We start from the raw sequence: 23,131 nt of genomic DNA, 5'->3' as shown, positions 1-23,131 counted from the left end.
ACTCAATTCAGATTTTTTGATCAAATACGATTTTTTGTCTGCTCGTTCACACTACAAATAAAATGTGACAGCAAACGCGCTCTAGTGTGAACGCTCAAAGCGGCCCGCATGCGCAAAAGAAGACGTCATACACAACGCGCTCTGTTTAGACCCAGAGCAAACAATATTGTTTGACAGGTGGCCCTTAATATAAAGACTTCGGACTTCACGTTTCCCAATTTTTGCTTTAAGTTATTTTGTTATTTACATAATAATGTAAATAACCTAATAATGATCCTTATTGCTGTTTTAGAGAGAAGCGGTGCTTCAAAGGATAGCTGCAGATTTCTGTCAGAATCTGCAGATTATACAGTACAAATAAAATGTTCACGTTTCTCCAACGTTGTCTTCCCAACAGTTTCACTGACGTCTATGCTGGATGGCCAGGAAGCGTTCGCGATGTCTTATCGGGCGCGTCTCCGGAGCTGATAATTGGCGTCTGTCTTGTGTCAGTGACGTAAAAGACGGATTTAATGCGACATGACCGTTCAAACAGCAGTCGCTTTCTAAAACATCGGATATGTATCGGATTCAGTACCACATACGAAAATGACCCAGATCAGATTTGAAAATATCAGATTTGTGCCGTTCACACTGTCAGACCATGATCGGATATGGGTCGCATAGGGTCAAAAAATCGGATTTGATGCGCTTTCGCCTACAGTGTGAACGTAGCCTTACACTTGGTATGTAATCATCACATAATGAAAAATTCGTGGAATGAGTATCCACTCACACAGACGCAGGGAGAACATGCAACTCCACATAGCTGAATGTGTCAGGCCAGTGGATTCAAACCCAGGACCTTGTTGATATGAAGCAATGATCTGTGCTGTCCAAAGACATTCATGGTTGGTCAACTGGTGTTTCTAAACTAGTCATAGGTGTAAATTCCAGCATCTATCTGATGACCTGTTTACAGTGTACCACTCCCCTCGTCCTATGACAGCTGAGATAGGCTCCAGCCACATCTCCACCCTGAATTGGACAAGCAGAAGTGGATAGATGGATGGGTGGAATAAAAGGTTTGTGGCTTTTCCATCCTGCTTCTTCTGAAGTTCAGCAGTACAGAACAGAGACTGCACCTGACATCTGCTGAAGCAACATTAGATTTAGGCTTTTGAGATTATAACCTTCACTTGGATCCTTTGAAATATTAAAAAATTCAGAAAGTCACTAATGGATTTCTACTGTGTGTGAAGCGTTTTGCACACTCTGAATCCAGTCAGTGTTTGCAGAGATAACCCATCTGTTGTTATCATGAGAAACAACATCTGATTGGCTAAGCTTCCTAAAACTTGAATTTTGCAGCTGTTGCTGCATCTGTGTGTAACTTCAGCTGGCACTCTGCTTGAGGTCAATGTGGTAACTTAAAATTCAGACATGATGTAGCCCAGAGCTTCGCAAAGTGTGGGGCCCACCCCCTAGGGGTTTTGGGTGGGGCGCAGAGCCATTGCAGGGGGGGGGGGGGGGGGCGTGGTATGAAAAGGGGCAAAAAAACCACGCTTGGACACTGCTAGCGCGGGGCGGCCACACAAACGCAAACGCAAAGCAGGAGATAAAGCATACCTGTATGTTTCCAAACCAAGTTCATTCTAAGCCAAAGACTAGAAAATATGGTGAAGCATGTCTTCCCTTTGGCTTCACCTGCACAAGTGCCAAGGTAGGTCTCCCCTGCATAATTGGTTTTCCCTGCGGCGGGAGCAGCGCTGGGCTGTTTAAATCAGGGACAAACAGTATCCCACATTCTTGATTTGTAGTTCACAAACACTTCTTGTAATGACTAACTACTCCTGACATTTTGGAGATGTTAGCTCTTTATACAGTAAAGTTACAGTGGGATCCAAATAATATCAGGCTGATCCTGCCACAATGTGTTCCCCCGGTTCAAATCACGGACTAACAGTATCCCACAGTTGTTTATGTTTTTAAACCCATTTTGCACAGAGAGACATTTTTTTCTTGTAAAACAAAGGGGGCCAAGCAAAAGAAGTTTGGGAACCACTGATGTAGCCAGACGTTTTCCCTGAGCAGGTGTAACTTGGTCCTTGCTTAGAGCAGGAGGCCATATTTGAAGTGAGTTGTATAGCTTCAGTGAAATTATGCACCAGTGAAACCACAGCCAGGTACATTTACTCAAGTCCAGTTTTATGTAGTAAAATCTTTGCACTGGAAGAAGATCTATTTATTTGATAAGTTTACTGTACAGATGATTTTTTTTTTTAAATTACAAGCATGTGAAATATAAAGTATGTCTCATGTTAACGTTGGGATTTGTTGGGAACGTCATCCATTGTTGTTACTTGCCATGTTTGAAAAGTAACAATTAGCAACTTGGCCAAAAAAGTAAACATTTTCGTAATAAATACCACTCTTTTATAAAAGAAAACAAAAACTATGAAAAAGTAAGAAAGATTCCTTATATGGGAACTTTTTCTGTGTCTCAAATTCCATACTTTGGTATTTAAACTTCACATTATTGTGCATAATCTGCACTGTCAATACAGCTCCATGAAGTGCACATTAAGAATTCGGATGGTATATTTATAAAGATAAATAAGAATTCACACCCACATCTCTGACAACTGGTAAATATTTGTGAAATGCAGCAGCTAATGGCCTAAAGTGGAATTCCATACTTCGGGTATCACACTTCTGTCAGTTTGAGCAGGTAAACAGAGTGAAGGGTTATGGGCATGCAAACTAAACAGACACATCTGTGTGCAGTACAGGAGTGTCAGCAGGGTGCACCATAAAAATGATGACCACAAAAAACATTAAAGATAAAAAAACAGAAATAACAACACAAACTTTTTTTTAACAACTATATTATTACTTTAGTCTTCTCCACAGCAGGAACTCAGCTAATCGGCCAACAAAAACACAAATACAAGCAAGAGAAGCACACAGACAAGTTATTCAACATCTTTGACAGTGCCCCCTGGTGACAATACACAGGTAGAACACATAGATGATGGTCTGCTCTAAGTAGGACAAACGCAAATGCAAGTCAATGGACAGTCTTTATAATTCAATAGACGGAAGTTTACAAACATTAGCATCCAAACTTAGAGAGGATTTTAAAAATTGGAAAGATGACAATCAATCCTAGAACTCAGATATATTTTGTAACGTAGCTCCAAGGAACTAACCATGGCCATTATACTGCAAAACTATATAATATTGACAAATGCAGCTGTGAGTGGACTGAAGCATCTTCTATAAGAATTGCCAGCTGGATGAATGTAAGGGTGTCAAGACTCTGTGACCTTTCTGAAGTAGCTATGCTTGAATTGTATTGGTTTTACACAGCTGGATTAAAATCTGTGCTAATGTCACCAATAATGTTACTTCTTTAGTTTCATTTGCCAGTCATTTGGCTCACCACACTTTGCAAAATACTTGGATCACCATTTTTTTTATCCTTTAAATGTACAGTTGTTTCTCCAATGATCACGTTTTCTACACCTACTTTAAAGCACAAACAGGAAACATAATTTTAGTAGTGTCTGATTTGTGCATAAAACTATGCTACCAACAGTGGACTGTATTAAAGTGATGCCATAGATTTTTGTGGAAACTTCCAGGAAATGCAAGGATGATTCCTGATATTTATCTGTGACTAAAACCATGGTCCAATCTAACCACAACCCAACAGCTCTGAGTTCCATGATGTCCATATACATTATATCCAGAATTTATCCAGCTAGTAAAGACACTGTTTGGGTTAATTATCATCCAACAGATACATTCTGTACTTTTTTAGCTGTAGATGTTGGAATATGTGAAGCAGAAGAAGAGCTGGACAGACAGACTGACATCTTAACGCTTGTCTCTAACAGGACAACTAGCCAAAATTATTCCTGCTATTACTCTGTTTTTATGGCCTGTCATCGGTCTGTGCAGAGCAGTTTTCCCTCTGTCCCTTTAAATTTGTATCTCAGCTCATCATTTCTCTCTCGCTCTCTCAGGGGAGCTTGATGCCCTGCATGACAACAGATGGAGCCCTGAGGCTTTGGGACCATGCACACACACACACACACACACACAGAAAGACAGAAAGATGGCAACAGTAGGACGGGGTTAGAGGCAAACTGTGGTAAAAACTGATGTCATCATCAGTATGAATGGACACATACTCCATGATTACGTGCTTATATGTAGATGAACGGGGGAACGCCCACAAAACTCATTTTTAATGGAAGACTGCATTCAGTCGCTGCTGACACACACGCATTATGTCCCTCTCTCTCTCTCTCTCTCTCTCTCTCTCACACACACAGACACACACACACACGCACACACACACACACACACACACACACACACACACACACACACACACACACACACACACACACATTTACTTTCATTCACATACAGGAAATATCTGACTCAATTTAAAACAGAAAGTCAAATCAAAGAGGAATTCACACAGAGGCTTTGCTCTCTTTGCACTCGTGTATTTACCACAGCTGACACTTGAGTTTGGATCTAATATGAGTTTTCAAAACTTCAAAACAGTGAACTGGGAGGACATCTGGGGATTTCTGGACTACTGTTTGGCACAGTAACACAACAGCCCTCGGGTGACTCTTCATCCGTATGAGAGTCTGACTGTTGTTCAGGATCACAGTGACAACACGCTAACCGGCTGAAACATATTTTCTCTATCAACTTCTATCCTGCACAACTAGGCATGATGGAAAATGTGGGTTTACTGTGGACTTAAGATAAGTTTTTAAAAATTCACAGTGTCTCAAACACAGATATGAGAGAACACTTCAGAAAAGAATCACTCTCGGGCCGGCTAAAATTCCAGTGTGAACATTGCTTAAATCTGAATCCCACCCATAATGCTCCTGGCTGGTACGGCAATCATAGTCAAGCCTCGCAAATGTTCCTCTAGGTGTACAAATCACTGTTTCAGAAATACTAGTCCTTATTAAAATTCATCAGCTAGACAAGTACGCACATAGGATACAGTCTCCATTGCATGATGTGTACTAATGGGAGTACTCAAATTAAGACACACTGTATGACTTTATCCGCACCGGATAATTTTTTCTGTACATGGTATTCCATCAGACAATTACTTAACTTCCAAGTTAAATTACAATTTTGCTTACAAGATCTCTGGTGCATCTTTTACTGTCATCATGCTGCAGTCACTGCTAGCCCAGGGGTCTCATGCTCCACCTATAAACTGCATCTTCCTTGGTTCTGACAGGGGAGCCTTTGTTTCACATCACTCCATATTTATCTTTCCCTTCATTAAATGTCCTCACTCTATTGTTGAATCCCTGTGAAAGCCATATGCTTTCAATATACATATATAATATACCCATGCAAGTGCCTTGAGGTGGACTGCAGTATCTGGAATTAACTTAATGCACATGCTACAATGCACATGATGCAGACTTATCTGCCTGTTTTGTTTTACATGCTACTCTTCATTACTCCTCATTACCTTCTACAGTTAGTTTCAATTACATCGTTACTGTCGTATGAAAACCTCGTTTCTGTTACATTATATAAAAGATAAGACAGATTCGGGAGGCCAATAAAACCCGTTCCTCACAACCTGACATCAAAGAGGTTCAAGCTTTTAACCTGACACTTTTGTGCAGCCAGGTCTGGACCACAGGATGTGACATCACCTTTAACTCAGCATGGGGCAGCTCGTTAATGCTGCTAATGCTGCTAATATCACTGTAAAGGTCAGGGAGGGTGGAATTAAATGTCAGGCCTAATCTGAGGCGATGAAAACAAACAGGAAGCTTTGACTGAAAGTGAATTTCTAATGTGATGGATGAATGTAGACAGCAAGAAAGTGTCTGACATATACAATATGGAGCCTCAGTGATCACATTAGCTTGTTTGGGTGAAGAGAGGAAAAAAGAAATGTACCGCTGTAACACAACTAATTGATTCTGGCAGGTCAGAAGAATAAAACACAAACAATTATAAAGACACGAGAAGAAAAGAAGAAGGAGGATGAGATGAAATTTGACTGTTCTGAGAGGATTCATTAATCTGGGCAGGAAGAAGCATAGCAAATAGCACAGCTACATAGCAAATATGGCTGCACATATATACTGCTGCAGAAAGGCTGAAGGTTTTATAGGAGGAAAGCCCAGGACGCACAGACGAAAAAGGCTCATACTGCTATAAAGTTTCAACTGACTGATTCAGTCAGCTCATGTTTCTGGTAAAGCAGAGGAAAAATACTGACTAGCATTAAAATGCCAAGCAAAAATATTCAAATGTGTTGACATGACACTTGAAACACTTTAAAGTGGCATGCTTTGATTAAAAACAAGCTTCCAAGTCAATTATGCAAAGCATGACAGCTGTCCTCACTCTAAAAAAGAGAACTTTATTTTGGTATAAGCTTAGAATTACTTTGACTTTAGGAGTTAGTTTTTTGGATTTGTTTTTAAAATGACTGGTGAGTGAAAGCACAGTACAGTGGTGAGCACTCACACATTTGGTTGTTTGCTGTATACCACACCACACCTTATGTGGGTATAGGCCTTCAACAAGTGCCACTGTCTAACCTTTATATTAGTTACTTCCTGTTTTACTTTGGTACTCATTTCTCCCTTATACTTTTTATTCAGTTTTACAGTGTGAGTGTAAAGGGTGCAGACAGGAAGACACAGACAGGATGTTGAAAAGAAGGTCAGTCAGTAACATAACAGCAAAGGAAAATCAAGCACAACATGAACCATGAATCAAACCATATTGTCAAAATAAAGATCAAAGCTTCATGTTATCCTTTAACTGAACATTTTATTTATCAAAGCACGCTGAAACATGAATCCATCTTGAAGGAAAAGCCCTCAGGAGACAGTTTGATAGTATGTTTAGTCAGATAATATCACTACAGACTAGTGATGGTGGACATATCTATATCATCTTTGCACTTAAAGTAAACTTTCTTTGCAATTTAGTGGATTTTGATTGGACTTTTTTTAATTCACACAGACATAAAGTCTTAATTTTAATATGACGGTGGACCGTTTATAGCAGCAGGGTTTGACAGCCCTCAGGCAGGTGTGTCTGAGGGTTGGAAACACAGGTAACTGAAGTGACACCATCATATCTGAGACAGCTGTGTCAGAAAGGGTATCAAGAGAAAGAAGTCAATTTCATAGCCAGACGTTTGTCTGACCAAGTGACAATATATAAAAATGAATGTACAGTTAATTCTAGGAAGCACACATATATTTAATTCCAAGTGTTTATAATTAAATTATTATGTTATCATTTATTATTTTTACCAAGACTATAGAACAATGCAGAGGCATTTGTGAGCACTACAGTGTTTCTTGGCAGTGATTAATACAATATGGTCTCTGTTACCCTTCACTCGACACATCTTTTTGGAATTAAAAAAAAAACTGAATTATGACAGAAAATCTCAAATGCAGCACAGCACCACTGGCTCCCACTACATTCTTATGAAAAAGTTAAAAATATTTTAAAGACAAACCCTGGCTCTCATTTGGAGCTCGCTTCACTTAATCCATAATGTCTGAGTAAAATTTAAATCAGATTTAGAGCAATTTCCTTCTGAATGCAAATTGCAGAATTCTGCTGTGCCCACAGATAAGACATCTTATACACCACTGGAAAGCCTCCAGACCTTTTCTGAATTCTGGGCTGTATACTGAAGAGTTCTTTTATGCAAAACACACTGGACTGGAGGTCACATATTTGGCTGCCATCTCGCTGTGTGTCTCTGCTTCAATCTACCACTATCTGCATCTGGAACAAACTCATGGTTATTCAGTTTGCACTTGAGATGCAACACTTCATTTGCAACCCATGGACAATCTTTGGAGCAACATCCCTTTTCAAAATTTGCACATAATACCAAAACCTAAAATTTTATGGACATTTCTAGCTACTAGTTCTTCTTTTCATTACTTTTGATCATTTTGTTTAATTTTACAATAAAAAACAACAACAACAACAACAAACAGACAAAGTGGCAGTGAGGAATCTAAAATTCAAATATATAGATTTCTTTGATTTATTGCGCATCTGAGCTGACTCTTCATCTCCTCTCAGCATTTGAAAAATGGCTTGACAACACTTTAATTTTCATCTTTTAATAACATGAGCTATCATACATATGTTTTCAGCTTTTGCCACCACCTCCACGTTTATAGTTCTTCAACTAAAGGTTCAATTTGAATTCCATTAAGTTCCTCTTATCCAGCAATTATGACCACACTAGGTGTTAAAGTGGGCTGGAACGACCTGGAATGATGTTCCAACACCTTCAATTAATGCACAATTAAATCTGATAGGCAGATTAATGCATGATACTGCCAAGCCAGTTAATTTTTCATGTGTTGAAGCCTGGCATTACCTCCAGTTGATGGCATGGTAAGAGGTGCACTAAATCATTTTAAAAGGCAAGGACAGCCCAACAAGTATTGTTTTGTAGTTTTGGATATTTTTTTCTATTTGATCTAAACATAATGTGTTGCTTTATATTTAGCAAACATCTCAAAAGCTGAGGTATACTAATTTTGTGTGACTAAAATTTTGATGAATAGGCAGGTTTAGTAGTGTTCATTGCAGACTAAACTGGTTGGTTTACAGTATTGTGGTAAGGACTGCAGTAATGCACTATGCTGGACTGGTGCAGAGCAGGCTGTGATGTTCATGGTCAGTGTTAAGCTACATTAAAGGGTAGCAGACATCAAGTGGGGGTATTTTATCTTAACCCTTTAAGACCTACCATAGAACCAAGTCCGCCAGAGCTTATATTATATTTTTACATGCTGTGGAGCCATTTTTGGGAGCATTTCAAGTTGCTATACATCAATACAACCATTATAGCCCAGATTTTAATAATATGTATTCATTAAGTGCATAGTAATTACATAAATTGCAAAAAAGTGCAATAAACTACAAAAAAATTGAAAATCGTTTTTGATTTTTTAACATATATTTGTAGTTAGAGAAATTTAAGAGGTTTATCCCTCAAAACTGTAAATACAAAAAAGTTGCACAAAATAGTTTCCCACCACAGGAAATTTATTTTGAGTGTCTTCATAGTTTTATTTTTGAAATACACCAATTTTTATACACTGCAGGAAAAACAAAAATAAATATTATACTGCAAATTTGCAAAAAAGCAGCATATGCATCAAAATAAACTATTTCCAACAGTGCAATATGAGTCCTAAGCATCCCAGAAACGACACAGAAAGTCATAAAGTCAAAGATAACTTTTAAAAAGAGCAGTATAGGCCCTGAGGCCCTGATCGCAAAAAAGACTACATTTCCGCGAAAATGACGTCACTTCCGGTTTCGGCCAGGTAATGGCGGAAATGCAAAAGTTCGCGCTGACGTCTATTCCAACGTAGGAAGTGTTTTGAACAGCTGATCGGACCAGCAAAGCGTGTTTCTGGAATATTATGTTTTTGTTCCTGAAAGCGCTTTTTATGCAGTTTTTACAAAGCTTTATGTGGAAGGAAACCGTGACCTAGGACAAGCTGATGGCACAATATGTAAGTACAACTCCTCCGGTTTCATATGCAAAAAAAATTTTTGCGCTAGCTTACGTGGTTGCAGTGCTACCGGGATTTAAAAATAGTTACGCATAACAGAGCGTTCCCGCTCCGATCGGCTCTAAAGGGTTAATTTCAGGAGCGGGACCACACCCACATCCATGCCCCATCTGCTCTTCAGTCTATATATGCCCCTTCACCAATACCTGCTTTTCATACCCCCCTCCCCCATCTTCTTTTCTTTTACATGTAAAAGTACATGGGGATCTGCCTGGCCCGGGAACTGCTGCCAGTCCCATCCGAGGCCTTCCCCAAACCGCAGCATCAGTCCACAGTCCATCACCCATTGTACAGCTCAACTGAGGGTGTGGTCCCAGCTAGCGAATTTATCTTTAAACTGATGATGCAATTTGATTTACTCACAGAACACACAGACCTCTAAAAAGTTTTACACACAGGATGCATTAAGTTTTTGTCACTATTTTGTGCATTAAAAATGCAGCTGTTTACACTGACCTGTAGTTCGTGCTCTAGTACTGAATATACAATGATATAGAAATAGTTAATTAATACTTCATTACCTCCGATACACAGCTAGAGACTGCTCTGGATTAATCGGCTCTCTGAAATGATCTGTTTGCCTCCTCAGATGTGGTCCCAACTGCCAATACAGCTTCAAATCTGGGCTCAAACCATGAAATACTCCGTCCTGCTGTCTTCTCTTTGTGAAACCAGAATCTCAGTTTTTCAGTCTCGGGTTGCAAAAACGTGACGTGTGTGTATATACATTAAAAAAATCCTGAACTTTGTGTTGTTTTTTTTCTCCTAACACTTCCAGTGTGTAAAAGTCTTTATACTAAGTTTATGCTGTATAGAAATCCTGATAGCTTCTGTAATGTCTGGTTATATCTTTTTATATTCGACTAGCTAACAAACACATGGCAACTAATCAGAGCTACTCTCAATGTTAGGATGCCACTTCAACCCCTGAGTAATTTATACAGAAAAACTACAAAACGTTGACTTTTAAGTGACTCAAAAAAACTACAACAAGAAGACGGTTACCACTTCACCTTCTTCCAACTTTAGCTTTATCTTCAGTTCCATTATGTGCTGATTTCATTGAAGTCATTAAGTCATCTTACCACCTCATTCAAAACTTCTTTCAAACTTGTTTCAACTTCAGGTTCAGCTTCAGTTACATTATTCCACTCATTTAGCTGTTAGCAATCTAAACACGGAGGACAAAACAGTGTTAATCAATTCAAAAAAAATAATAAAAATAATTGTCATGCAAGCTGATAGAAGTCCTTTCACTGCCACTTACAGCTTACATTTTAAACACTGTAGTTTAGTTTCATGTCTGAGCTGCAGTGCACCAAGGTCAGCTGTCACTGCCATACAAATCCATTCAGAAGCTTCAAAGAATTAACTACAGGGCATTTAAACTATTTTATGTCTGTAGTGAGGCAATCACATTTTTTACACTTTTACTGTAATTCAACCAGTTATATAACAGAGTCTAAAAATATAAAGGATGAAGGGACAAAGTTGGCATTGAACTTCAGTACTTTGAAATCTTACTCTGATGCGTGTAAAGACAAACCCTTTTCTCCTTTAATAAAAATACCCTCTGACTGTGCTTAATGTCTACAACTGCCATGAACTGGCTGAGGTTCAATTCCCAGACCTATTCTCTTTGTAGCCCCCAACACACAAAAGGAAAAGGAGGACAGTGTGCTTTCTTTGCCCCATATGAGTAAAAATTGATGAGCCTAACAGTAATTGTACAAAGGACAAAGAGTTGGCTGACTTCCCTAAAATGAGACACCCAGGAAGTGGAAGCTGTTTTTCCTTTCCTAATTTGGATCGGCAGAGGGATGGTAAGTACACAGTGTGGTTTTTATTTAATGAAAGCTGACAGGAAATCAGACTTCAGGAGAACAAAGTATTTCGTCCCAACTTTACTTCATCTCCACACAGTCAGAGAGCTGCGGTGCACACTGAGCAGATCCTGGCAAGACAATGAAGGAGACGAGCCCACATAACGTCAGAGGAAGGACAGCACGTCAGCAGCCTTACCTAGTTTAGGCAGAGAGTACTGGACTTTGAAGTAGTCCTGATAAAATCCGAGGAGCCTCTTAGTAATGTGGAGGGCGTAGTCCCCTGCTCCGCTCAAAATGGCATCTGGCCGAGCATAGAGACGGATCTGAAGACAAATACAGAGGAAGAAATGGAATTAAGCTGATTTTAATTGAGATGGATCTAAAAACAGATACAGAGAAAGGAAATTGGAATTAGTGTATGCTCAGCTCTACAGAGAACAAAATGAAATTAAGCCACTTTTTTTCAAATCTATACAGAAAAGGAAATTAAATTTGACAGATACAAACAGGAGAACGCTGCGTGTATATTAAACTCTTCAGGGGAAATAATACAATCAGAGAGAGTTTAAGTTTATATCTGCAGAAAGGAAAAATTATATTTGAGAGATGTTTTCTTCGAAATTTGCGAAAAAACAAATGGAATCAGGTCCGTGTTAGGTGGGTCACATCTACAGACAAAATAAGTGAATCAGGTCAACTTCATATTCTGCTCTCCAGACAGAACAATGGAGTCTGGTTGATTTGGTTCAAATATAAAACAAGAAAAAAATTGATTTACAGCTGTGAGCAAGAATATCGACTGTAGATGGAAGCAAAAAAAAATACAAGAATGTTAAATGTTCTGCTTCAGGTGGATTCCAGTATTTCACACAGTCTAATGATCAGTGTGGGCTCATTATTGGACAGGGGTTGGAGCAGCTGCATCATTTATTTATAAAGGACAGTTCACCCTAAATCAAATTTACATATTTTTCTATGGACATGTAGCAATATTTATTCATTCAGACTGTTTACTCAAGCCCCCCGCATTTTTTTATATTTTGTGTCCAGGGAGCCAGACATTTTGCAACTTTTAAAGTGCTCCTGAGTAAGAGTTCTGCAGGCTTTTTGGTCTTTTTTTTCCGACATTTTTATAGGAAAGCAGGCATTAAAAAAGGAATGAACCAGTGTTGTGTCTGCACTTAACAGAAAATTGATTAAAGATTGAATTTTAAGTTGCATATGTAGTTTGTTATTAATAGCCTGTCACATAAACAAAAACATAAAAAAAATATCCCCATTTCTTAAGCTGAATTGATGACAAATGCCAAAGATTACACAGTTTGAGTGGAGTAAAATAGTAATTTTATACCAGCAAAGTAATCCTCACTGGGAAGCCTGAATGGGCTATTAGCCAAAAAATCCCTATCCTTCGGTGCAAAATAGGGAAAACTGGACAAGTGGAGAACAAAAGTAACAACCCCCTTTGCTAGGAAAAATTCAGCAAAGACCTGACATGGGACCCCAGAGTGGCATCTGGACTTGAACCATGGCCACACTGGAACTGAACTTAAGATGAAGGTCAGCAGGTCTTAGCTGGTGGTCAAAACTAATAGAATTATAAATGCAGTGGTCAGGCTGCTGACCTCTGAACCACTGCAGGATGACATGCTGACAAAGTGTGTGTGAGAGACACTCCAACTCATCACTGTTGCTGGGATTAAAATGATCATCTGCTCTTTCGAAAGTGAATCTATTGTTTGGTGAAGATGGCAATTTGTACTTGAGAAGAGGTTCTTTTTTTGTGCCTCACAGCTCCTGACAAGCTGTGGGTAAAAGCAAAATCACAGCTCTTTCCCTGTAGAGCTGTGACAGCAGCTTCACTTCTGTCTTTTTTTTACCCCCTTTAACATTGCACACCTTCACCAAAACACAGTGTAACATATTGACTGACTTCTAATGAAATCCATTTTAATTCATGCAGTATGGACTCGAACACTTGTATGCTCATCTGTACACAAATCCAAAGTGGGCCATGGGGCATTACGAGATCTAGGTTGAAGTGCTGAGTTTCTCAGTGCTTTGGCTTCACTCATTTAAGTATTACTTGCCCTTATACATCAATCAGCATAACATTATGACCAACTGGCTATTATTGTTGGTCTCCCGTTTGCTGCCAAAACAGCTCTGACCAATTGAGGCATGGACTCCACTAGATTGCTGAAGATGTGCAGTGGTATCTGCACCAATATGTTAGCAACAGATCCTTTAAGACCTATGAGTTGCAAGATGGGGCCTCCATAAATCAGACGTGTTGGTCCAGCTCATCCCAAATGCTAGACTGGACTGAGACGAAGTTGGAGTTGGAGGCTCATGATTGTGCTCCTTGAACCATTGCTGAACCATTTTTGCTTTGTGGCAGGGCGCATTATCCCTTTTCTATCAAAGGGTGTACATGGTCTTCAACAGTGCTTAGGTAGGTAGTACATGTTAAAGTAACATCCACATGGATGGCACAACTCAAGTTTTCATAGCAGAAGACTGCCCAAAGAATCACATTGCCTCCGCCAGCTTGCCTTCTCTTCTGATGCTGTTGTATCAGAACAAGCATTACATTTTTCAACAGTTTGAGCTACAGCAGGTCATCTGTTGGGTCAAACCACACAGGCCAGTCTTCACTCCCCCACATGCATCAGTGAGCCTTGGCTACTATGACTCTGTTGCTGGTTCACCACTGTTCCTTCCTTGGACTGCTTGGCAGATGCTGACCCTTGCAGACTGGGAACACTCCACAAGAGCTGCACACTTGCTCAAATCCTTACATTTGCCTACATTTACTGCATTTAACACTTCTTCTAACATAAAATGCTTATTTGCTCTCTAATATATCCCACCCAGGAACATGATGAAGAGAGGATCTGTGTTAACCTGCCAGTGGTCATTGAAATGTTATGTCTGTTTAAATTCAAGTTTAATGTCAAAGTTAATGCCAGCAGTTTGACATGATCCTAAATTTTAAGGTTAACTATAGATAAAAAGTCTGGCTTTATCCTGAAGAAAAAATATATTTGAATCCAAATTTTACTGCAATTGATTCAAAAGTTCTTGATTACTTTTAAACTACAACTATATCCAAGCCACAACTGTGAACCTTGTGGTGGTGCCACCAGAAAAGTTGGTGTGCAATCCTCCCATCAGTACAGTATCTTAAATGTTTAGCTTTTTAAAAAGACTAGGCTAAATGTCATAATCAAATCATCTGACAGACCATCCTACAGGCTACAAGCCTCCGTGAAGCCAACCAGAAGAAGGACAGGGGTTTCAAATAATGCTGCATTGTGGTTTTTAGTATTTCAGCCACCATCAAACAGAAGTTCAGGTGCACTGAAGTTCAGTGTAATTATTTACACACATTACCAATCACACTGACCAACACATTAGGAGTCTGTGTCCGACTGTGAAGGAAAAATAAAAACAGATTTTGCTCTTTTTTTAATCTGACTTTGATGCCAACTTAGTGTTTGTTAGTGTGCTGTCAGTCTGCTGCCCTCTTGTGATTCTGAAGCTCAGTCAAAAATGTTTCACTTCAATGACTCCCAATGGACTCTTTAAACTAAAGTGATTCTTTCAAGCTCACAGACAGACAGACAGACATCTGCTCCATCTGAGTCAATTTTCATTAAAAAAAAAAGCAATTTGGCAGGTCTGCAAAAGAAAATTAGCTTCTGCTGCCGCTTTATTCAGTAGGCATCCGGTGTTTGAGGTCAGCTGGTCTAATCTCCTGATGCAGCTTTCATACGGAAACAGCCAAGCTCTGTTTGCAGCAGCCACCATTACTTTATTACACAAAACACTGAATTATGAGGCTCAGTCTCATCGGTGGTGAGTCTAAAGTCTGTTTTTGTCTGTGACAGGTGCAGGTGGAGAAATCTCTGTGTGCAAGAGAAAAGGCTGAAAATGTGTGGTCCCTTGGGTGACACTGCATTAAAAACAGAGATGATTCTGTCATGGAAATCGATGCATGGGTTCAGGAGCACTTCCAGAAATCACTGTCTGTCAACACAACTCATCGTCCCATGCACTGACGCAGGTAAAAGCTCCATCATGCAAAGAAGATTCTGTCTCTTTAAGGTTCCTTTCCCTCCGAATGAACCCTCTGATCGAATTGAACCGTCTAGGCAATAAAATACATGGCCGTTTAATTTAATTTTTTCAATCATTCTTTGCTTAAAACTCCTTAAACTCTACATGTTCATTTCTGACTCACAGACCATTCTTGACAAAGTTAGCAACAAGCATGTAGGGCATATTCAAACAGCCTACAGCCCACAAAGCCAACAAAGCCACGCAGTGCCCTTTTTCTCATATTCAAAACCAAACAGAGATCTGAAGCAGACGGCACTTTCCACTGCAGGAAATGAACCTTTGTTCTGCTTTTGGTGTACTATACTAATTTCCAATTTGATAAATGCAACATCAAATTGCACTGTGTCTGAAAGAAAGAGGACAAAGTCAGGACTGGGCTTCAAACCAACCAACAACCAACTTTATGACTTCCACAGAGATAAAGCTACTTCTCTGCCAGCAGACTTCAGATCAGTTATGTTTGTCGAGTTCTGCAGTTACCTTGTGAACTTTACTGATGGTATCACGTCTTGGTATCACTTGGTATCACTGAATAATCACATTCTCTACAAATACTTGATGGATTTGTTGATCGAGAATTAACAACTACTGTAACTTATGGATTAACCTTCAGCACAGACTGTAATGTTGACATGGGACTTCAGTACCTTCAACTCGTCTCTTACGGTCTGCGATTACAAAGAAGCATGGTGGTAAGATATTTTAGCCTTTTTATTTATGTAACTTAGATATATAAGTTATATGAATAACTTTGATCGTGGCTCAAAGAGTTGGCAGTTCGTCTTGCAACCGGAAGGTTGCCGGTTCGAGCCCCGGCTCGGACATTCTCGGTCGCTGTGTCCTTGGGCAAGACACTTCACCTACCACCTACTGGTGTTGGTCAGAGGGGCCGATGGCGTGATATGGCAGCCTCACTTCTGTCAGTCTGCCCGTCTGCAGCTGTGGCTACAACTGTAGCTTGCCTCCACCAGTGTGTGAATGTGAGAGTGAATGAATAGTGGAATTGTACAGTGCTTTGAGGGCCCCAAAAAGCGCTATATAAAATGCAATCCATTAATATTATTATTTTCTTGATTTCCATCCTCATGTCAAAAACACATGGAAAGACTTCAAAGAATTATAAAATGTTAATTTTTGAGAGAAAAAAAACATCCATAGATCGACAGTTCTACAAAAAAAGAAGCCACACTCATAAAATCCATATGTCACTGTAGATAATCCTCACGTCTCCATAATGAGACTGTGATGATGCCTTCGGGAGAGTGCTATAAATCTCCAGCTTGTAAAGCAAAGAGAGAAAAGCTGGGCGTCACTCCTAAGAGAAACAAACTGTTAAATAATGTCTTTAAGATGGTAGGAGGTGCTCTGACCTCAGACAGTTCAAGTAAGTAAAATGTTATTCTTCTTAACGTGTAAAGCTTTATGAGCTGATGAAGCCACAGAGGGAGCACGGTGGGTAGAGTTTAATGTGTTTCATGGAGCTTAGCGGTGAAACACTGACACAATCACACGTCTGTGGTGTTGCTGTTTCTGGTTTTAGGATTTTTCAGGTGGACAGATGTGATAATTTGATCATAACATGTGTGGAATTAATTAGTTTTGAGTTAAAAGTGGTGACAAGTAACATTTCTGTGGCCTGAATACTAAACTGTATTAACTACATTAACTCACTTGGAGCTTTTGCTTAGAGGCGTTTTATTTCTCACAGTTTTCTGACTTCGACCATAAGAAGCTGACTGAAACTGCAGAAACCTGCCAGAGAGACACGAAAAGATTGAAACGTGCCCTTAAAACAAGCTGCCAGCTCTCCTCTCTGTGTTTTTGTGATGGATGGAGCAGTTAATCAGACTGATCCTCCAGACTAATTATACACAAACAATGTCAGCTGACAGATAGGGGTTACCATAGCGACAGGCAGCAGTGATCTCACTGATCAATACACGTGAATCAGCGTGTGTGAATGAAAATAAAGGACAAATTAAATGCGTGTGTGTGTGTGTGTGTGTGTGTGCTGAATGGTTTCACTGTCAGGGAGAAACTAGCTCACTGTCAGATGAAGGACAATAGAGACTGGCTATCAAATACAGCACACACACACACACACACACAGCAGCAGAAGTAGCGGCAGGTAGATGTACACACAAGTTAAAATACACGTGTTATTTTCCCCATGAAGACACACAAACTCACTATGATGTAATACTGCTGTATCACTGCTGGCTTATCACTCACACACACACACACACACACACACACACACACACACACACACACACACACACACACACACACACACACACTGTCCCAGTACCTCTGCTGTCTCTCCTCTCTGAGCTTCACTTCCACTCTAATAAATTCTGCTTTCAGAAAGCTGTGAAAACACGTTGAAACCTGTTCAGTGGTAACGCTGCAGATCTGCTGCTACGTGGTGTCACAGTGTTTGTGTCGCACACGAGCTGCTGTAGACCTGCACAAATACCAACAAAGGCCGGTAAAAAAAAAGTACTAAGCTGCCTTCTACTGAAACTACAAGAAAATTTTCCAGGCAAAGTCATACACACAGCTGCAAATATTTTTTCACATTTTCGGTTGTCGCGTTGGCCTAAAATTAATAATCAACATCTACTTGATGAACATTAGTTCATTCCGAGCAGGAACATCCAAGATTCAAAAATGAAGCCAATGCAGATGTGCCATAAACTGCAGTTCCTCCAATTGCCACTGGAGGCTGCTCCAAAAGTGAGTCAGGTGGCTACTTTAGATTTAGAGAATGAGGATAGTTGTAACACTCTCACTTCCTCACACTGCCAAACTGTGTGAGGAAAATCAAGTGGGCTGATCAATCCAAATATCGACAACATCGACACCAATGCTGGTATTGGTACTGGACTGATACCAGGACAATAGGACCGATAATTTGTTTCTATCCTCCTAGTTCAGCTTGTAGCCCACTGAAAATATTTTGATCAGTACTGATGGATTCAGAACTATGTTACCTTTATTTTTCATAGAGTAGTGCCTTAGGTAAAATGTAAGACATATTATCTTAGCTAATTTCAAACGACCATGCTGCTGCAGCTATGCAAATTATAGCTGACGGGGTGCAGATGGTTGTAACACCTTTTAAAAAGTGCTGAAACTATCCCCATGATGGCAGCTAAATACATTTTCCCTGTCCTACTCTCTTTTTTTCCAGTGTGCCGAGGCAGTGGGTGAGAAAAACATTACCACTGTGAGGGCTAAATAAACCAAATGATACTGAGCTTCTTTTAGCCTCGTGCAGCTGAGGTGATTAAAAAAGACAGAGGTGAGGAAGACACTGACGTGTTGGTCAGGGCACAATAATAATAATAATTAAAATGTACATTTTGTGGAAGGAGATTAAATTCCCTGTGATTGACATGCGTTTATTAATTCAGGGATGTTGTTGAACAGGTTAAAGAGACTGCTACTTGTGGAGGATATCTTAAAATTCTAGCTCAGAAATATTTTGTTATATATTAGTTGTAAATGCTTGAAACAACAACATCCTTGGTCTCACCAGGTTCATCAGCACAGCTGGAGCCATTTGCTGCCATCAGTGTTTCACTTCTCTTAACCAAACTGAACTCATGTCCATGTTTATGGTGTTTGAACCTTTTGGAAGATTTTAATGAAATTATCTTATTGCAGTTAATTGTACTCACAGTCTCTCTAAAAAGTCTGTTCCCATAGTGCTAAGTGAACATCGAGTATTTAATTTGCATGTTATTTAGCACAAATTAGCAGATATGTGCGTCTGTGTGATCTGCTTAGAATTTATGAATGCAGCTTGCTAAACAACTGTTAACTAAACATGCCACTTTCCCATGTAAAAATGCTGACTCCAGTGCCAATACATCACAGTGACGATATCCATGCTCAGTTTTATTAGCCAAATAGGTGGTTTGTGTGGGCCACCACATCATGGACATGAAGTCTGGACCAATCTATTGGATTACATCAAATGAAATTGTACTAATATACGTTGGGGTTTTTCCCGGTGGACGAGAGGGTTTGTTCCCTGCACCTTAGGGTCGGGGAACGGGTCCTGACTGTCATCTGCGCTTATGCGCCAAGTGGCAGTGCAGAGTACCCAGCCTTCTTAGAGTCCCTGGGGGGGGGGGGTGCTGGAGGGTGCTCCACCTGGAGACTCTGTTGTCCTGCTGGGAGACTTCAATGCTCACGTGGGTAACGACAGCGAGACCTGGAGGGGCGTGATTGGGAGGAACGGCCTCCCTGATCTGAACCCGAGCGGTGCTCTGTTATTGGACTTCTGTGCTAACCACAGTTTGGCCATAACGAACACCCTGTTCGAACATAGGAGTGTCCATAAGTGCACGTGGCACCAGGACGCTCTAGGCCGTAGGTCGATGATCGATTTTGTAATTGTATCAGCAGACCTGCGACCATATGTTCTGGACACTCGGGTAAAGAGAGGGGCTGAGCTGTCAACTGATCACCACCTGGTGGTGAGTTGGATCAGGTGGCGGGGGAGGACGCTGGACAGACCTGGTGCACCTAAACGCGTAGTGAGGGTGTGCTGGGAACGTCTAGCAGAGGCCCCAGTCCGCGAGATCTTCAACGCACACCTCCGGCAGAGCTTCAACAGCATTCCGAGGGAGACTGGGGACATTGAGTTCGAATGGACCATGTTCAGTGTCTCCATTGCCGAAGCTGCTGCATTGAGCTGCGGCCGCAAGGTGGTTGGTGCCTGCCGTGGTGGTAATCCCCAAACCAAATGGTGGACACCAGAGGTGAAGGGAGCCACCAGGCTGAAGAAGGAGTCCTATCGGGCTTGGTTAGCCTGTGGGACTCCGGAGGCAGCCGACAGGTATCGACAGGCCAAGCGGAATGCGGCTCGGGCAGTGGTTGAAGCAAAAACTCGGGTGTGGGAGGAGTTCGGAGAGGCCATGGAAAAAGACTTTTGGACTGCCTCGAAGAGATTCTGGCAAACCGTCAGACGTCTCAGGAGGGGAAAGCGGTGCTCTACCTGCACTGTGTATAGTGCTGGCGGAGCGCTGCTGACGTCGACTGAGAAAATTGTCAGGCGGTGGAAGGAATACTTCGAGGACCTCCTTAATCCCACTGACACGTCTTCCGAGGAGGAAGCAGAGTCTGGGGATAAGGGGAATGACCCGCCAATTTCCGGGGGCGAGGTCACTGAGGCAGTTAAACAACTCCTTGGTGGCAGAGCCCCTGGTGTTGATGAGGTCCGCCCCGAGTTCCTGAAGGCTCTGGACGTTGTAGGGTTGTCCTGGTTGACACGCCTCTGCAATGTTGCGTGGAGATCAGGGGCAGTACCTGTGGACTGGCAGACCGGGGTGGTGGTCCCCATCTTTAAGAAAGGGGACCGGAGGGTGTGTTCCAACTACAGGGGGACCACACTCCTCAGCCTCCCTGGGAAAGTCTATGCCAGGGTGCTGGAAAGGAGAGTTCGTCCGTTAGTCGTTAGTCGTTAGTTTTGTTGACTTGGAGAAGGCATTCGACCGTGTCCCTCGGGGTGTCCTGTGGGAGGTGTTGCGGGAATATGGGGTGTCTGGCCCATTGCTACGGGCCATTCGATCCCTATACAACCGTTGCAAGAGCTTGGTTCGCATTGCCGGCAATAAGTCGGACTCGTTCCCGGTGGGTGATGGGCTCCGCCAGGGCTGCCCTTTGTCTCCGGTTCTGTTCATAATTTTTATGGACAGGATTTCTAGGCGCAGCCAAGTGGCGGAGGGCTTTCGCTTTCGTGGCCTCAGAATCTCATCTCTGATTTTTGCAGATGATGTGGTTCTGTTGGCTTCATCGGGTGAGGGCCTCCAGCTCGCACTGGAACGGTTCGCAGCCGAGTGTGAAGCAGCGGGAATGAGGACCAGCACCTCCAAATCTGAGGCCATGGTTCTCAGCCGGAAAAGGGTGGAGTGCCCACTCCGGGTCGGGGATGAGTTCCTGCCCCAAGTGGAGGAGTTCAAGTATCTCGGGGTCTTGTTCGCGAGTGATGGGAGAAGGGAGCCGGAGATCGACAGACGGATTGGGGCTGCAGCTGCAGTAATGCGGACGCTGCACCGGTCCGTCGTGGTGAAGAGGGAGCTGAGTGTAAAAGCGAAGCTCTCAATTTACCGGTCGATCTACGTCCCTACCCTCACCTATGGCCACAAGCTGTGGGTAGTGACCGAAAGAACGAGATCGCGGATACAAGCGGCAGAAATGAGCTTCCTCCGATGGGTGGCTGGCCTCTCCCTTAGAGATAGGGTGAGACATTCGGCCATCCGGGAGGGGCTCAGAGTAGAGCAGCTGTTGCTCCACATCGAAAGGAGCCAGCTGAGGTGGTTCGGGCATCTGACAAGGATGCCCCCTGGGCGCCTCCTGGGTGAGGTGTTCCAGGCATGTCCCACCGGGAGGAGGCCCCGGGGCAGACCCAGGACACGCTGGAGAGATTATATCTCTCGGCTGGCCTGGGAACGCCTTGGTGTTCCCCCGGACAAGCTGGAGGAGGTGGCTGGGGAGAGGGAGGTCTGGGCCTCTTTGCTTAGGCTGCTGCCCCCGCGACCCGGCCCCGGACAAAGCGGATGAAGATGGATGGATGGATGGAAATTGTACTAAGTTATCTCTGGAAGACTGTCATAATCCGTCTCTGATAGGGGAGGTAACATAAACGAGACCCACATGAGGGAGATCAGTTTAGAAAAAGGTTTATTACAAGAGAACTCAGGACTTACAAGAAAACCTATAGCGCAGATTACCACAAACCAAACAACCAACACAAAACAACTAGCTCAAGTAAGGCTTAACCAGTAGAAAATAAAACTGTCCTCATGGGCTGTAACGCAGCTAAACGCCACTCAAGCCAAATCTCACCACTTAAACAGAATTTCACAAGCAAAGCTCAGAGAAGGAAGCCTACAGGGCAGTCTGCATACTCAGTTCAAAGCAGCAGCCCCTGAAAGTTCTTCAGCCTTTTGAAGACACAGGTGTGTACAAGTCACTGATTGGTCTCTCTCCCTGGAGGTGCAAACCACAGGTCCTCAGGCAGCCAATTGTCTGTGTGGATTGTCACATTCGAATTTACATGGAGGAAGGCTGGCACGGGTTCCCAGCCAGCCAATCGTCTGTGGGTGTTGTCATGCTTGAATTTACTTGAAGGAAGGCCGGCTCACTTAAAAGGCCAGGGGCCGTAGCAAAGACTATAACCACACTGTTGATCCCCTGATGTTTAATCCTACACCATGAAATTGAGACCTTGTTTTTAGCAAACTCTCACACATGGTCAAACTGCTTCGCATGACACAAACTCTTACAGAAAATGCATTTTTATGACTTTTCATCAAGCAATGTCTTGGAAAAACAAAAATTTTGATAGCAACAGTTTCACTTACAATCAAATAAATTTCCATCAGACTCAGCTGCCCATTAGCTTCTATGCTAAATTATAAATTATTGAATGATTAGACACCAAACTAAGATGTTACCTTTCATTAGTTATTTGGGTTTTACCCATGTATGGTAAAACAGAACTGCTGGTTTAATCCTGAGTTGGTGTTTGGA

At 41.8% G+C, this 23,131-nt stretch overlaps 1 protein-coding gene across 2 annotated transcripts in view; it reads right to left on the bottom strand.

Annotated features, from left to right (window-relative positions):
- Positions 1-23,131, bottom strand: part of LOC308399575 (thyrotropin-releasing hormone-degrading ectoenzyme-like) — a 285,055-nt gene that overhangs the window by 165,422 nt on the left and 96,502 nt on the right. For both annotated transcript variants that reach the window (XM_080886929.1, XM_080886930.1), the window contains one exon: positions 11,655-11,781. In XM_080886929.1, the coding sequence (XP_080743055.1) occupies positions 11,655-11,781 (127 nt within the window). The remainder of the gene's footprint in view (positions 1-11,654; positions 11,782-23,131) is intronic.

The sequence above is a fragment of the Rhamphochromis sp. 'chilingali' genome (genome assembly GCF_963969265.1).
Source record: "Rhamphochromis sp. 'chilingali' genome assembly, chromosome: 7".
In the NCBI taxonomy this organism is placed as follows: domain Eukaryota; kingdom Metazoa; phylum Chordata; class Actinopteri; order Cichliformes; family Cichlidae; genus Rhamphochromis; species Rhamphochromis sp. 'chilingali'.
The sequence above is the reverse complement of the archived record's forward strand: the minus strand, read 5'-3'. Positions and strand labels throughout refer to the sequence as shown.